This window comes from Desmodus rotundus, chromosome 2 (genome assembly GCF_022682495.2).
Source record: "Desmodus rotundus isolate HL8 chromosome 2, HLdesRot8A.1, whole genome shotgun sequence".
In the NCBI taxonomy this organism is placed as follows: domain Eukaryota; kingdom Metazoa; phylum Chordata; class Mammalia; order Chiroptera; family Phyllostomidae; genus Desmodus; species Desmodus rotundus.
Genome location: NC_071388.1, coordinates 206,584,155 through 206,601,791, shown reverse-complemented (window position 1 = coordinate 206,601,791; position 17,637 = coordinate 206,584,155). Strand labels below are relative to the sequence as shown.

The window sequence follows — 17,637 nt, the reverse complement described above, 5'->3', positions numbered from 1 at the left end:
GGAGAAGACACAAATGACCGGCATCAGCAACGGAACGGGGGAGTCACTGCTCACTACAGACGTCGAAAGAGTGACAAGTGACACTCCTGTCCGCACCACCAACCTGCCCATCGTGGGAGGGGCCGTCCCAGCAGCCCTGGAGCGGCGGAGGAACTTGACTGTGTCTTTGAAACAAGCCCCCCCCCCCCCCCGTAGAATTTCCAGGCCGAGATGGTTTCACTGGTGGCTGCTACCGAGTGTTTAAAGGGTAGTTAACACCGCTTCTGCACAGTTGCTTCCGGAAGACAGAAGAGAAGGAAACCCTTCCTGACTCACTCCACGAAGCTAGCATCACCCTGGTTCAGAGACCAGAGACAGCACCAAAAAAAGGAACTAAAGGCCACCGTCCTTCGTGAAGGCAGATGCCAATGCCCTTTCCGAAACTGTACCAAGTAGAATTCAGCAACGTACGTAGAGAATTACAACCTGTGGCCAGGTGGACTTGTTCCGGGAAGGCACGCTTAGTTCCGTATCTGAAAACAAACCGTCACCGTCAACTCCGTCCACAGGCTACAGAAGAAGAACATCACATGGTTGTATCACCGACGCAGATGAACGCGGTTGCTGTGACTCAGGGCCCTCTCACGGCAGGTCTCTGAGAACTGGGCAAGGGGCCGAGCGCAATAAGGAGCACCCACCGCATGCCGGCAGCTAACCGTCCACCCCACAGGGGAGGAGGCCGCCTTCCCCTGAGTCTGGAGCAAGGCAGCTGTGCCAGGGAGGTTTAGCCAGTGCGCTGGCACAGGACGGGGTGTGCAGGGGTCGGAGATGTGCTGGTCGAGGCAGGGAGGTGAGTGCAACCACAGAAGGCCCCGGGGGCGGGGGGGCACTGGGTCAGTACTGCTGTGCGTGTCCAGGCGGCGACCTTGGGGGGCAGCCCGGCAAAGGCCCCCAGGGCCGCTCCGCACTGCGTCCGACAGCTGCGTGGGCATCCCCCGTCCTCTCAGAATTTGAAACTAGTTTGTAAAAAGTGGAGCAACATGAGGGAAGTATAGCTGTGTGCGACCACACCCGTAACCCCACATTCGAATTCCGACTGAAAGGAGCCAGGGGTAAGGGGGTCCCCAGGGTGCGATTCCGTGCGGGAGAGTGGGTGGGCCGAGTCTCCGGGGACTGGGGGAGTGGTGGCAGCGGAGGGAGTTCGGGAGTTTCACTGGGCGTGGGCATGTGGTCGCGTAAAAGTCAGTGCAGTCCTGTGTAGACCTTAACGTGTATGGGGCACACGTGACTGTTCACGACTGACACTGCAGACAAATGAGAGAACGAGTGAACGGGGAAGTAGAAGACGCGGAGGAGAGATAGACACAGTGGAGCGTCAGGGAAGGGCCCGCTGGCCTGTCCCGTGGGCCCGGGTCCTGGGCCACCTGAGGAGACCTGACACAGAAGATGAACCCAGAAAGGAAGAGAGAGGCCAGGCTGGAGGGCTTCTTGCTGGTGCTGAGGAATCTCCACCGGGCCTGTGGGCCGTGCACGGTGGCGTCAGAGTGGAGAGGCAGCCTGCACGGTGGCAAAGGCAATGTGCTCAGCCCTTCCCCCAGCTGCCCGAGTCTCGGAAGGCAGAGCCCTTTGGGAAGCAGAGGTGGGCTGCTGCCTGGCCCTGTGGGATCCTGATTTCAGACCGGATGCTCCCGAGAGGGCACGGGGCACCAGGGACCAGCGTGGCTGACCGCCGAGCGCACGGCACTCACCCTCCGCCCTGCCTGGCGCAGGGGCCAGAGGAGGAGGATCCCAACGCTCCGGCCCACCGGGGATGCAGCCCATGCGGCTTCCACACTGGTGACCCTACCCGCGGCCCACCCGGGGACACGGCCTCCATTCATGGAAGCAGGTTTCCATCCGCTCCACGTCCACACGCCCCAGCCGGCTTCCCCCTCGGGCTCCCTGCACCGCAACCAGACACCAGCGCCCTCTGCAGTTCATTTGCTTCCTAGTGTTTCCTGAATTGTTGGATGTTTCTGTTTTCTTCCAGAAAAAGAAGGGGAAGAGAGGCAGAAAAGGGAGGAAGGAGGATAGGGACCTGACGGCCGACAGGTGAGGAGTGTGCCTGTGCTGCTGTGAAGCGTGGGGGGCACCCCGAGAGGAGAGGAGATGCAGCCTGAGTCCCCAGCCTTGGTCCGGCAGGGGCCCTGTCGGTGCTGCACCCCCACTGTCCTCCATGGGTGTCGTGGGGGGGCGGGTAGCACAGGCCTGTTCAAAGGGCAGCGCCCTCCGGGGAAGGTGCGCCCGGAAGATGAGCCTGGGGCAGACTGGGGCCCCGCTGCTCCTGAGCTCATGTGACTTTTTTTAGGTTTTGAAACCCATGAGGTTCTTAAGAAATTGTTTAAAATATATCATCCTGATCCAACTTTTGAGGAAATACTGAGACACTGTGAGACAACATCTGTTTCATCGAATTAATAGAAACCTTAAACCGGTATTTCTATAATAGTTGAAGGTAGTTTTAAAGTTGAAAATGTATCCTATATGAAAGTTCATTTCACTGGAAAGATTCCAAATAGGAGTTTGTGTGTGGGGCTTCTTAATACACTGTTTTGATTATTTTAGAGAATATTCAGTTTTATGTTAATGTTTTGTGCATGCTCTGTGTTTGTATTAAAGAAATTATTCAAGTTAATCTACTACAGTTGAGAGTTCCTCGACAAAGGTCAGATGCTGTTATCCCCAATTCCGTCACAATCAAGACCTCCTTAATGCTCAGCAGAGAGCGCGCTACTTCAAATATCTTTGGTAGAATAAAATTCCAGGCACTCAAAGACCGGGGTCATTGAATTAACATTTATCCCAGTGGTATTTGGCTCAAATCTGATATTCTAGAGTCTTTTAATCATGCTAACGTAGACCCTGGAACTGCCAAAGAGCTCTTTAGATACAGTCATATTTACAATTCTTCAGTGGAGAGAAAGACTCAGGCAGGACCAAGGAAAAAGGCCCTTAGGAAAAAAAGTGGGTAAAAAGACAAAACATGTCATAGGATTGTGCCAAACAACATGTGAACTTGGCCCGTCTGAATTCCTGCAAGCCAAGCCCCAGTCAGCTTCACCGGGGGTCCCGCTCCCCCAGCGGGGCAGCGTCTCCATGTGTTACCTGGGTCGCCATCAATTACCCGTGCGCTGGCTGCGCGCCCAAGGGCCTCTTAGAGAAGCGGTTCTGACATCTGTAAACGCTGTGGAGAAGCCCAGCGCCCTCCCAGAAGATCCTCAGACTCAGAGCCTCAGATGCTGTCTCTCATTCTAGAATTATTTCCCCCGTAAGTCTTTGTTCTTTATAGATGGTGCTCTTAAACTCTTATGCTGGTGGCCTGCAAGGAAAGAGCAATTTCACGAAGGATTAATGAGCTACCTCGGCTTGCAGACGCCGACTGAATATGTAATCGCGGGCTCCTTGTGGTACTGTTAGTGGGTAATTGCTGATTCACGTCCGTGCCATGGTGAAGGCTGACGGAAGGGCAGGCTGCAGGCGTGACCGCTGCTCTCCGCTGCCCAAAGACGTCACTTACTAATGGGGACGTCAGCTGGACACACGGATGCGTGGAAGCATTATCCCTGAAAAGCCTAGTTTATCCCCCAATTGTAGAAACGCCCCAGCGGCCCATTCCATTGCCTGTGTGCAGAGGCCCTTCGAGCCCGGGCTGCTGACGGCACCCTGCAGACGTGGCGGCTGGCCCCAACGCCACTGACGGTCCGCTCCCTTTCCAGAACCATCGAGTCTCTGTACAAGGAGCTGGTGGAAGAGGGGCTGCTGGTCCAGGCCCTGAAGGTCAACCTCTCGGATTACATCGGTAAGGTACACGGGGAACCGTGAACCGTGCATGCATGTGGCCCGTGCGGCCTCCCATGGGCTTAGAGTTCCCCGAAGCTGGAACTGTGCCCCATGAGTGTTTGGGACCACCCCCCGACCCAGCCCAGAGCGGCTGGTAGTGTTTGCTGGGTCTGAATTGACGTGACACGTTCTGTGCTGTGAGCCCGGGGGTCCAGCAGCAGGTTTTGGAACCTCCTGGCCAGGTCCCCGGGGTGTTCTCTCTGGTCTGCGCCGAGTGAAGGACTTGGTTGTGTGTGCGCACGCACGCCGAGGGGACCGCAGTAGGCCCTGCCACAGCTTGACCCTTCTGGGTGGGTCCTTCCGGAGGGGCCGCTGCAGAAGTGGTTGGGAGGGGGGCAGTGGGAACACTGGTTGTCACCATCCTCAACACGATGCCCCGAAAACCCAGTTAAAGCTTGAAACTCGGCACCATCCCCCGACCTAATGCAGGTGTCGTTTTCACTGGCGCGTCCTCAGAGGACGAGGACCTTCTCCGGTGCAGCCGCAGGACGGCAGTCACGCCTGGGTAACTCAAAGTCGCTAATCGGTTTCACCAGGGGTCCTCACAGTGTCCGGTGTCACTGTTGGTGTTTTCCAACCCAAATCCCGTCGAGAACCTCAGGCGAGACGACCGCATCTTTTCCGCCTCCTTTCCGTCCTCCTCCCCAGGACAACGGCTGGCCTTTCCGTCCTCCCCGGTACTGGCCTTTCACACAGTCTGAGTTCTCGCAGACCACGCTTCAGCTGCCTTGGCCCGATGGCTTTCTTAGGACGTGACTCACAGCAAGCATCGGAGTGGCACCAGGAGAGCCACATGGGTGATGCCGTGTCCTCCGCCTTTCATGCTGGGGACGCACAGTGACACTCGTCCCGTCTCTGGGGACAAGTTTAGTCGCGAGGGAGCTGTTCCCCAGCTCGCCCACGTGTGAAGCTTCATTGTCCACTCTTTAATTGTGGGTAATGAGGGTGGGGTCGCTGGGAGACCCTGGAGGCTCTGTGCGCAGCCGTCTTGACGGGGTGGGCGCCCGCGGGTGGGTTTCGCTGCATCGGGCATTGCGTGGCGGGTGTCAGAAGGGGACCCTCTGTTTCCAGCCCCACTTCTGCATTCGTTCACCCCATTTGTCTGGGAGAGACGTTCCCCGCCCTCCCTGTGGATTGGTGGTTTCATCGTGGGCTCTGGCACTCCTGTCTCTTTTTGTTTGTGATTATGTTACGATTCAGTTCCACCTTATTCTTCCTCAGTTTACATTCCCCGGCCAGGTCTGTGGGAGCGAAAAGGCCGATGCCGCCCTCTGGTCAGAAACGACCACTTGGCCACTCCCCTGAAGGCACGTCTTCTTCTCGAGGCCTCGGAAGGGCCTCCATATTTCCTGAGAGCGTAAGAATTTTACCGGGGTAGATATTGGACCTTTTTTCAGGTTTCTGTTTATTTTATGTGTTTCTTGTCCAAGTGCCCTGGGGTTTTTGCCCAGATCCCCTTGATTATACTGTTGATTCTGTTAACATGAACAAAATAACGTCTTTAACAGAACCCTGTCTCTGCACGCGTGGGTGGGACGAGTCCCCGCCTCCCAGCCTGCGCTCTCCTTCCACGTTGGGTAGGTCTCGTCTGCCACCGGACTCCTTGTGTTTGTTTAGTGCGGCGCCTGGCACCCGGCGGTCTCGCAAACTCATGGACCCATGCCTCACCTTCTTCTTAATTCCTTGCCCATCTGGACTTTCTCAGCGATCGCTCGGTCAGTTCCCTTGAGCTGCCTGAGGCCCCAGTGAGCAGGGCCAACGCCAAAGAGTGGCTGTCAGTGGAAACGGCCCCGTCTGCCGACACCATTCACACTGCCACAAGGGCTGACGCCCTTTGGTCTCTCCCATGGTCCCTCACCTTTTCCAGGTGAGACCCTTAGCTTGAAAGGTGATGGTGGGTCTTCCCGATCCCCCCATTGAAAAGGCGGCCCGACTAGGTCGCAAATACAGAAACCAGACTGTGTGGCAGGGTTTGCCCCCAGGTCTGAAAGTACAGGCCACGGGGACAGGGGACAGAAGGGGCACTCCCTGGAAAGTACAGCGGGACAGGGAGGGGGTTGCCCACCTAACTCGCAGATGAGCGCCGAGGGGTAATATAGGAGCGCACGTGGCGGCGGGGGGCAGTCGGCCCCTGTGACCTGTGACCACGGCCCCTTACAAGAAGGCCCGACTCGGGGAGGACACTCTCGGGATCAGAGTCACCATCGCACAGGACGAGGACGCTAGAGATCAAAGAGCAGGTCCAGGGGGACTGGGGAAGGGGCACAGAGCCAGGACGTCTGAGGACGCAAGCCACCAGCATGCGTCGAACAGAAACGAAAACAACAGAAAGGAGGCGCTGGCATTTTAAAAGCTACCCTGAACTTCTAAAAATAAGGCATGCCATCGCACATAACTTTCCGCCAGGGAGAATGTTCATCGGTGAAAAAGAAAGAGTAGGGAGAAATCTACATCCCAGCAAGACACGCCCGTACAGCAGGCAGAACCGGAGCCCACACTTTCACGCCATGCTAACGTGCCTGGAGAACGTCACAGAAGTTGTCCGTTGCCCGTTGTTTATTGGGCTGTCTGTCTTCCTGGGGTGGGCTCGTGTGAGTTCTTATATATTTTGGAGATCAGGCCCTTGTCCGAGGTACCATTGGCAAATACATTTTCCCATACGGTTGGTTCCCTTTTCATTTTGCTGATGTTTTCTTTAGCCGTGCAGGAGATTTTTACTTTGATGAGCTCCCATTTGGTTATTCTTTCCTTTATGTCCCTTGCTTTAGGGGACATATCAGCGAAAATATTGCTATTTAGAATATCTGAGCTTTTCCTGCCTATGTTTTCCTCTAGGACTTTCATGGTGCCACGACTTATATTTAAGTCTTTTTCCCACCTTGAATTTATTTTTGTGTATGGTGTAAGCTGGTGATCGAGTTTCATTTTTTTGCACGTAGCTGTCCAGATCTCCCAACACCATTTGTTGAAGAGGCTATTTTTGCTCCATTTTATGCTCCTGCCCCCTTCATCAAATATTAATTGACCACAGAGACTTGGGTTTATTCCTGGGCTCTCTGTTCTGTTCCATTGGTCCATGTGCCTGTTTTTATGCCAGTACCAGACCGTTTTGATTACCGTGGCCTCGTAATACAGTTTGATATCAGGTGTTGTGATCCCTCCTACATTGTTCCTCTTTCTCAAAGTTGCTGCAGCTATTCAGGGTCGTTTGTGGTTCCATATAAATTTTTGAAGTGTTTGTTCTATATCTGTGGAATATGTCATTGGTACTCTAATAGGGATTGCATTGAATCTATAAATCGCTTTGGGTAGTATGGCCATTTTAATGATGTTAATTCTTCCAATCCATGAACACGGTACATGCTTCCATTTGTTTGTGTCTTCCTTAATTTCTTTCTTCAGTGTTGTGTAGTTTTCTGAGTACAGGTCTTTTACCTCCTTGGTTAGGTTTATTCCTAGGTACTTTATTTTTCTTATTGTTATATTAAATGGGATTTTTTTCCTGATATTTTGTTGTTGGTGTACAAAAATGCCTTTGATTTCTGAATATTGACTTTGTATGTGAGAATATATAAAATAGAATTAGAGCAATTCAGGTATGAGTTGGCAAAACTTAAGGAATGTCAGTAATAGGGGAAATTATTTTTTAAAAAACTGAATTATAATGATAAAGTCCACAGATAATGCTTTAAGAGAAATAAAGTGTGAAGGAAACTTTAGGAGGTGAAACTGTTGAGGAAGAGCAAGCGTGAATGGACTCCGACTGAGGGTCGGCAAAGAAGAGCCCCCTACAGACGGCGGGCCCCTGAGAAAGGAGGCAGAAGGAAGGACAGACAGACACTAAGAACTGCTGTTCCTGAGACGCTGCCTGGAGCATAGACGCAAGCCGTGCAGTGAAAGACCTCACTGTGTCTGAGACCATCCCTCCAACTAACCAACAGCCAGACGTTTTAACAAACACGCCAGACTTTAGAGTAATGGGGTGGGGAGACCCCGTGGCTTACAGTGGGGGAAGATGAGGCTCCCATCACACTCTTCAGCAGCCACATTTCGGTCGCCATGGGGGCACTGACAGCACCGGCTTTGCTGTGACATGCCACAGGGTGTCACGCGGGATGGAGCGAATGGGAAACGCCGGAGCGGTGTGGGATCTTGTGTCCTCGGGGGCTAATGCTCCCTGTGTGTGGAGGAAGGAGGTACAGATGTGGTACAAGTGCAGCGATGTGATCCTCACCCCTGAGGCGGTTCGTCCTACACACCTGTAAGCGCACCCCCACCCGCCTGCGTGGTGACAGGTCCCCGAGTCCCTGCCCTGGCAGTGGCGGCGGCATCACTGACCTCAGTTTCCCCCAGCAGTACAGTTGTCGGCCCGGGCCAGAGTCCGGTGGGTCTGCCCGTGGCCACCCCGCAGCGTCCCTGTTGGTCGCTGTCGGAGCTCCCCCGAGTGGCCAGCTCCCCCGAGCGGCTCCGGAACATGTGCCGCGGCAGCGCCGGGCACCAAAGTCAGCCTGCAGCGGATCTCTGCTGACTCGTTCTGGAGGCCGGGCAGCTGTGTTCAGCACAGGTGTTGCAGTCCTGGCCGGTGGGGCCCAGCTGGTCGGAGCGTCCTCCTGTGACCGAAAGCTAGTGGGTTCGACTCCTGGTCAGGGCACAGGTTCCATCCCCGGTCAGGGTGCAAACAGGAGTTTTCTCACATTGCTGTTTCTCGCTCTCCCTTCCTCTCTCTCTAAAAGCAATTTAAAAAATGTCCTAGGGTGAAGAAAAAAGTCAGGGGTCAAATCATAGCTCATCATCGATCAACTGGCAGTCAATCTCAAGGGCAAACAACATTTTTTTAATGTCAAAAAAATTTTTATAAACAAGTCAGTACCCCTGGGTTTTAACCAGCTTGCATGAGTCCCATGATGCTTTGTGCAGTCCCTGCAGTTTGGGTGGGGGGCGTCCTTGTAGGGGGGCGGGGACGGGAGCCACAGACCAGCAGGCACCGTCTGTCTGCTGGGGGCCTCCTGTGCTCTCACAGCCCCTTTTCTTTGGGTGACTTATTTAAGTTAGGTTTTGGGTTTTGTTGGGTTTTTTTTAATAAATCGCTCCAATCTGCATTCTCTCTTTAATGCTGTGTGGGGTAGACGGGAACATTAGAGGCGGATTCCACCTTTCTTTCTCATGTGTCTCTACCATGCTCATTATCTGTGACCATGCCTTTGTGCCCCTGCTCCCCTCAGTCACCCGACTCCGTCTTCATTGGTTGGCTGGGGCTGCCGTTACAGCCACACGCCGAGGGGCCCACACAGCAGAAATTTGGGGCCTCTCGGTTTGGAGGCCACAGGTCCAAGGTCAAGGTGTCGGCAGGGCTGTTCCTTCCGCAGAGGCCGAGGCAGAAGCAGCTCCTTGGCTGCACCCTCTCTCCCCTGTAGCCCGGACCCCCGGTCCCGCCAGCCTGCGTGCCCAGCTGCCCTCGGGCTCCGCGGCCAGAACTGACCTCACAGGACTTCCCTCCTCTGGTCCCTGGTGGTCTGCTGGCAGCCCTGGCGTTCCTTGGCATCTGCCGCGTCACTGGATCTCTGTCCCTCCTACTGGGGCCTTCTCCCTGTCTGTGTGTGTCTGTGTCCTTCCCCCAAAGGACGCCAGTCCGATTGGATTAGGACCCACCCCACCGACCTCGTCTTAGCTAACTACAAGGGCAGCGTCACCGTTTCCCAGTCCGGTGACATTCTGAGATGCTGGGGGTGAAGACTTCAGCAGAGGAAGGGTACGGGGACACAGTCCGACCCCCAACACACTCCCCGGTTCTTTGCCTGCCCCCGTCTCAGCACCCTTTCGCCCTCCGTGTCCCTCTCCCTCCCTGGGGGGCAGCTGGTCTCACGCAGGGAGGGGTCCCGGGTTCTGGCTGAGGAGATGGCTCAGGCGTGTGGCGTCCATGCTGGACGACGGCGAATGCCCTCCCGGGCTTTCAGGATGTCGGGCCACCTGGCCGACGCCCCGGCCAGTGTGTCCCCCACTCCGTCCGAACCACCCCCCACTCTTCAGCCTCACATAATCTGTCCAGATAAAGTCTGTTTGGTGCTAGAAGACAGGGTGCATCGGGTGCAAACGTGGCTGTAGTTACGCAGGGCAATGGGGGTCCCTTTCCCCGCCTCCAATGCCGTGTGTGCAGCAGTGAGCTCTGGGTTTGACACCGGCGTGGGGCCTCTCCCGGCTTAGCGATGCCAAAATGAGCCACCGTCTGGTTTATCGACTGCTGGGCAGAGAGTGTGGGACCGGCAGCCACGACAGACACTGTGCTATCACTCACACTGCTGCCAGCGCCGCCCTTGACATTGGCTTCACTCAGCCACACAGCGGCTTTGAAAGGCCGCCCCCCACTGCCAAACAGCAAGCATCACCTGGCGGCTTTCACCTCCAGCTTTCTTAGCATCTGCACGGGCTTTAAAGCGTTTGGTGCTTGCAGTATTTCATACACGCAAAGTGTGTTTTTCAGTGTTTTTACACGCACACGCAAATCTATTTGTGTTACATACGTACCATCAAACTCGGCCAGAACTGCACTCGTTACAGAGTCAGGAAAAGAGACCATTTGGTATCGTTCCTTCAGATTCCGGTGCGAATCAAGAGAGGGTGTTGGGAGCGCGTCAGGGTCCCTCCTCCTGACGGATGAAGACAGCCGGGCTACTTTCCATGGTGACCTTATCTGAAGTACTTCGAAAATAGCGCTTTAGAATTATGACTAGTTACAATTAAGCCCTCTGATGCCTTCTAATTAAATCTGTGAAGATTTATTTCTTTATTATTCCTGTGGCGAGCCTTTAAAAATGTAAATGAATATCACCCTGAAAAGGAGATGTTTCTATTTATCCCGAATGAGGCCCACGTCCCTCCCCTCTCACGACGGCCTTGTAGACCCGGGTTCACCGCCCCGATACAGGTTCCACGGGGCGGCCTGGAATAACTCAGTTCTGAAGTCCATGTGTGTGTTAGACGGTCTCTCGGGATGTAAATGAAGCGTGGCCCGCTGGACTGCAGTCTTCCCTGCACGCCCCTCGTTCTAGAGCTCTGCTCCTCGCCGCAAGCCCAGTGTTCAAAGGGTATTTTCTGAAAGGCGAAGCAGTCGGCCCAAGGCCCGGTGACCACACCAGCTGGCTCCTGCACCGGGAGCCTTCCTGAAGTCCTTCCTGAAGCCTTCCTCTGAGAACAGATGTGCCCTCCACCCTGACCCTCCGCCCCACGGTTGACTTTGCTCGGAACGGCTGAACTTGTGTCCCGTGTTAGGTTTGCAGGTGCCCAAGCAGGCAGCTCAGACCGGAGTGTGCACTCATCTGTCCCCCGTTTCTCCTCCCCAGGGGAGTACAGCTACCTGGGGACCACGCTCCGCCAGGTGTTGGTGGAGCCCATGCCTTCCCTCCTGGATGTCAGGCAGCTCGTCGCCCTGTATGGGATCCTGCCGCTAGGTAAGGACCCCGCGCCCTGCGTGCCCTTTCCAGAAGCCGGGTGCACCGCGCGCCAGCTTTGACCTTGTCATCCTGGGTGTCATCGTCGTGCACGGTGGCTTCCCCCTCCCTCCCGAGTTTTGAGTGGGGGCAGTCCCATCACGATGGTGCCTTCAGAGCACCCCAAGAGGCACCCCAGGGGGTGCAGCTGAGCACCTGCTTCACACCACGGATGGAAGGTCCTGTGGCCGCCATCTGGAGCGAGAACAGCCAAAGCAAGCACCTGTGATGAGAACGCATCACATTAGACCAGGGCGGGGGTTATGGCGCGCCTTCACACCCAGGCCGCTGTCCCTCGGCCCCTCCCAGAGTCACTGACAGGGTCTTTCCTGGCTCTCCGGTAGCGAGGCTCTGCCGGCTTCCCTGAGGTCCACTCTCACTGTGGAGGGAGGCACGGTCACGACCGACCGTTCAGACCACGGAGGCAAGCCCCTCGGCATGCCCGGGGCTGGGCTGGCAGGCTCTCTGGGACAGAGCACCACTGCTCTTGTTCACTTCTGCTTCCACCACTTGAATCTGCACATGGCCGGAGTTGGCCGGGGCCGGGGCAGGAGCCCGGCCAGGTGCAGCTCCGATGACCATTCTGAACTAGGAATCGCTTTTCTTTTGTTTCATTTGCTTTGAAACGAGATGGGAATAGTTTGGGCACTCGGACTTAAGTAGGAACTTCAACCTATTGGCAAGAAATAGTTTGTTCCTCCTTTAACTTAATGTCGGAGGCCGTACATGGAACTTGGGTTTGGCACTGATAAAACAAACACCGTAAACAAACAGGTGGTCCTGGGGGGCCCACACAATGTGGGGTCAGCACAATAATGTATGACACCTACAGGTCCGTGTAAGTAAGGTAGAGAGCTTAGTCCCCCCAGGCCGTCCCAGTGGACCGGAAGGCTCTGGAGCCGAGAGGCCAGGAGCTGGCAAGGTTTTAAGGGAACTCCTCACAGACGGGCAGGCAAGTGCCTGCACCCTCTGCTCCTGGGTGCGGGGACAGATGCCGTTTCCAAGCCGCCTTGAGAGCGTGAGGAGGAGGATGCTCAGGAAGCGTCTGCCCGGACCCTCTTTCGTCAGCAAGGAACCTGAGGTTGCTTCTGGCTGCTGCCTCCCCAGGCCGCAGGCTGGCAGGCCTTCGCCCTCGTGGCCCGTGTGCGTGCCCGGCACAACCGGGACACACAGAGAACGTGTCCACGCCTGCCTTTCAAGTGCTCAATTTAAATGTCAGCCGTTGAAACCAGTGTTGAGTTACAAAAAGGAATGTGTTTGTTGCCCCGGTGGTTCCGGTCACCGCTGCCAGGACTGAGCCGCTGGGCAGAAGGTACCGAGGCCACGGGCCAAAGCCACTGCCCACGCATGGCCCCACCCCACAGGCTCTGCTGGCCGCTGCCTGGGCTTCTGGGATGGGGTCCGAGCTCTCTGAGCCCCTGGGCAGATAAAGGAATGCCCGGCAGGCCCCTGCCCAGCAGCCGCCTCCCTCCCGGAAATGCTGCTGTCCCCGCACAGGGAGGGCAGAGGGCGGAGGGGGGAGCCCACGGAGCAGAGTGGCCTGCTGCTCCCAGTGTGTCAGCGCCAAACCTGCTTTTCCAGACAAGTGAGCCTCACAGAGCCCAGTGTTGGCTCCAGACATGGACACAGCCCCTCGTGACCTTGACCCTCAGAACACCGGCGAGCCTGGGGATTTAGTCTGTCTCTTAGCAATCCTCTGTCATTTTTCAAAACTGCCCCTGAAAGTTGAGATGGGCAGAAAGAGCCCTGGATGCTGTGGCAGGCATGTCCCCCTCAACTACCTATGCCAGTCGCCGCCGATCAGCGGTTCAGAGGTCAGCAAGGCCCCAGGTGCAGAGGCCTTCCCAGCCCCCTCCTTTACCTGCCTGAGAGACCTTGGCGAACACCCTCTTCCTTCCAGCAAAGTCATTTCCCTGGAACAAATATGCACCTTCTCCTGAGTCTCCCCCACCCCCGCTCCTCCCTCCAATTGTCCCCCCACCCCCGCACTGCCCCAGATTCTGTCCCCAGCACTCTCCACCCCAGCCTCAGCCAACACCTTGGCTAGTCTGCAGCCCTGACCGCCTTGCAGGGACCCCTGCGGCCGGCGGCAGGCACCATTTCCTGTCTCCCGCCACCCCTGCTGCCCCCGCCACTTCACCCATCAGACATCTGCCTCTCCTGGCACCGCCTGACTCCCCAGGCCAGGCCTGCGGCCCCTCTCTTGGAGTCTTCCCACAGGACCCCTTCCCTGCAGGCTCCAATTCTGCCTGTGCTGTAGAGCTGGCCCAGACGCCACCTCCTCCTGGAAGTCCGCCTGAGCCCCGCCCCCACCCAGCGCCCTCCACACTCACTGTAGCAGCTTCTCTGAACTCTCCGGGGGTGCTCGAGGATCCCAGCATTACCTGCCGTCCATTCTGGCCACGCCCACTCAGGGTGAATAAGTGCTTTACAGCACTGCCAGACGCCCTGCGCCTTGGAACCCGAAGGCCACCAGCCGGACCAGGAGCTGAGCGGCCCTTGGCACCCAGGTGCCGAGAAGGCCCAATGAACAGGCGTCTCTCTCCTGCATGGAAAACGGTCTCCTTGATCTGCCGCTCACCACAGATAAAGCTTGCCTGTTTAATTTCATCTTACAGAGAACCTGCTCCAAGTTATTTCCAAGTGTATGAGGGGCACGTTAGGTAACCACAGAAACTGTTTCTAAGCGTATGGTAAATTCACAACACCTTTTCAAGTGCACGAGAAAAGAAAAAAAAAAAAAGCACCACGCTAATCACAACGTTGACATATTTACGGCTGCTCAGAAAGTGCCCCGGAGTGGCGCAAAAGCAAAGCAGAGGGACGGCCATCTTGGTGACGGCCCTTCCTGGGCCGTGACTCCACTCGCTGTAGAATGACACGGTGTACCGTGGGTGCCACTGGCGGTGAGGACAGTGGAAGACACCGGGGCTGCGTGGTTGAGTGCACGAGGCGTGGACCCTGAGCGATGGCACAATAACTCGAGTCACTCCCTGTCAAGGGTCAGGTGGATTCGCCCGGCCGGCGGGCTGGAAGCCGGCAGGAGAACAAATCCGGCTCCAGCCACTGGATCTCAGGTTCCCCCTTGTCCCCTAAGAATCACTGATGGGCATGGGTCAGCCCCGCTCCTGGCCACCTCCACGCCCCCTTCCCAAGCTCTCAAAGGATGAGATGCTGCTGACAAGCAGGAAACCCCCCTCTACACCCCCACAGTTGTCAGAGGTAAGTTAATGCAGGGACGTTCTTTAAAACTATGAGTGTGGGGGAAGTCTGGGGTGGGGGTGGAGGGGAAACGATGTGCGGACCACCCAAGGAGACCCCAGGGCTCCGCCTCCAGCCCTGACCACAGATCAGCGCCACAGAGCCAGCTGAGCCGGACGGCAGGCCTCTGGTCTGCAGTGCTTCCGACGCGTCCATCGCGGTGGCAGAAACGGGGTCCTGCCGTGGAGTCGGGGCCTCGAGTCGAGGACCGCTCACTCGCTGGCGGGACTTACAGCCTCGGCCCCGCCTCTTTCAGGCTCCGCGGAGGTGCACGAGAAGGCGCCTCTGGTGAAGTCCCTGCTGCTGGCCGGGCCCTCGGGGGTCGGGAAGAAAATGCTGGTCCACGCCATCTGCAGCGAGACGGGGGCCAACCTCTTCAACTTGTCCGCAGACAACATCGCAGGGAAGTACCCCGGCAAGAGCGGCCTGCAGATGATGGTGCACCTGGTCCTCAAGGTACGCGCTGCGCCTCCCGCTTCTGGGCCCCGCTCTCGTCCCTCTTCCAGTTTGCACGTCAGACCGTGCGGGTGGTCTCCTTGAGCCGACTGGGGCTGGCCCTGCTGATCAGCTCCACAGGCCAGGCCGGGTGAGCCTCCTTCCTCAAGGTTACCCTGGCATCTTCCTGCAGAGTTCGTAGTTGCTGCGTCAGGCTGGGTACCCAGCAGTTAGAAACAGCTTCTCCCTTTGCGTGATCACTCGCTCTGCCTCCCAGAGCGGCCTCCTTGCCAGGACCTCAGGCACGCTCTCTGAATCACTCCCGCCTCTCATTGGAAATTGAATCTGGTTTCTTCTTCAGCCCACTTCCCTCCAGTAGCAGCATCCGCACCTGCATGCTGTGGTCCCTTCTCACACCACACGCCGGAGCTGTCGCGGGCTGGTGCCTTCTGCACATAGGGCCTCACACGGGGAGCAAGGGGGCGCCCGAAGGCAGCCACGCCGACCACAGCGATGCAAATGCTGGGTTGTGTCTCAGGCCAGCGGACAGTGTCCTGAGAGGTCCGTGTGCCACCAGCTCTGCGACCTTAGATAAGCTCTGCACTTCCCGGGCTCTCGCTGTCACTGTCCCGGTGAACGAGCCAGACTAGATGGCGGGAGGGGCTCTGTCAGCCCCGAAGTGACGGTTCTCTGAGACGGTCTGTCTGCAGATGGGGGTGGTGATGGACAGAGAGACAGAGGACAGACAGATGATAGATACAGACGATCGATAGACGGGCGGATGGACACGTGTGTGCACACCAGGATTATTCAGGTTTGAAGCGTTTTGATACAGAGTATCTGTACACAATACTAAAACTCGCGCGATTCCATTGTTACGGGTTGAATCCCGCAAGGCAGACTGTGTGCCGTTCAGTTCACCGGAGCGGCCGGAGCGGCCGATGAGGCAGCTCCCACCGCATCGCAGCCGCACAGCAAGAACTGTCTGTGCTCGGGTCTGGGCCTTAGCCGAGCGTGGGCTTTCCCGGGGGCCTCGAGCACCAGCGATGGCACCGCAGACGGTGGCTCACAGGGACGGCTCCTTGTCCCTGTTGTCCCAGTGGCCCCAGCGAGGAAGTGAGAGCAGGGGGGTTCTTCCTTGGCCACGTGGACCCAACACTGCGGCAAGGCAGGATGGTCCGCTCCCCTTCCCTCCCTGCTGGTCCGGAGGGGTCTGTGCACAGAGGATTCTGAAGGGCTGGGGGTGCGGAGAAGAGGAGGGGGGGAATGAAGAAAGAGCGCTGAGGTGTTCACCACAGCGCCCCGCACGGGGGAGGTGTCCCACACCTTTGCACCATTAGGTGAGGTTCACCCTTGCCCCACTTTTACAGAGAGAAACGGGGTCTGAGAGGCGTCACAGTTTACCCGAGGCCACCCAGGTCAGGTGGCTGAGTGAGATTCAAACCGAGGTCCTTCTTTCCCTCGTCCTCCTGCTCTCGGTAGCACAGTAAAATTTACATGCGGGAGAATTTGCATCCGAGACCCTGCGCAGATCTTAAGCATACACTTTAAGTGTGGGCTTTGAAAAAGGTACACACTGTGGAACCTTCACTTTCATGCGCTTTTTGGTCCCTTTTACTCATTTTGTAAAGTATCTGTTCAAGTCCGTTGCCAGTTTTCACTGGACCGTGGGTCTCACGATTTACCAGAGTCCCGGGTCGGACACGCGCATTACGGATGTTCCCCGTCACCTGCTCCTTCGCTGTCTCTCTGTCCCTTTTTATTGTTTACGTGACCAGCTGACCGCCGAAAGGGGATGTTACACTCCAGCCAGGACTGTGGGATTCTCCCTTTCTCCCTGGAGCGGTCGGTTTTTGCCCTGCGGATGTGGAAGCGCCCTTACGAGATGTCCCACGCTCTGGACTGTTCGGTCTTCCCGATCGGTGGTCTGGTCCCGATGCGATGTCCCCTTTGTCTCTAGTGACACTCCTTGCCTTGAAGAACCGCCTGAACACAGCCACAGCCACCTCCTTGACCCTCCTCCATGCTCAGTGTCTTGGCAGTGAAGGTGCGCCTCTGTGGGCGGCACCCGGTGGGTCCGGCTTCCCCGCACCATCTCATGCATGTGCTGTGGCGCTGGAGTGTCCGCCCGTCCCAGGGAGGGCAGCCACTCGCATGGCTGCGTCAGGTCCGCCGTGTCACTCGAATTCCTCCGCGTCTTTGCAGCAACGTCACTTTCTCTTTTAAATGTTATTTTTCAGGGACCGTTTGCACTCAACTCTGTTTTGAATTCGTGTCAGTTTGGACGGTCACGTACTGTAGCGGTGCCTCCGTCTTACTTTTTAATGGTTGCTCTCCAGATCGAAGTAGCCATTTTTAATTTATCACAGTCTGCACGGGGTTAACGCGGTGCGGTTTTACATAAAATGCGAGAACTCACAGCAGCATAATCTTTCATGATTTTATCATACGTTTTACATCTAGAAATGTGACAAACACCACAATAGAGTTGTTATTTTTGCATGAGTCATTTGCCTTTTAAAGAAAATAAGAGGGAAAAATTAGTATTTTACCCTTAGTTACATCTTTCCCATCTTCAGTACTTTTTATTCCCTGCTGT

The 17,637-nt window shown here is 56.4% G+C and overlaps 1 protein-coding gene across 2 annotated transcripts in view; it reads left to right on the top strand.

Moving 5' to 3' along the window:
• IQCA1 (IQ motif containing with AAA domain 1) overlaps positions 1-17,637 on the top strand; it is a 108,204-nt gene that overhangs the window by 65,948 nt on the left and 24,619 nt on the right. For both annotated transcript variants that reach the window (XM_053919247.1, XM_053919246.1), the window contains 4 exons: positions 2,009-2,070; positions 3,735-3,817; positions 11,196-11,303; positions 14,860-15,059. In XM_053919247.1, the coding sequence (XP_053775222.1) occupies positions 2,009-2,070; positions 3,735-3,817; positions 11,196-11,303; positions 14,860-15,059 (453 nt within the window). The remainder of the gene's footprint in view (positions 1-2,008; positions 2,071-3,734; positions 3,818-11,195; positions 11,304-14,859; positions 15,060-17,637) is intronic.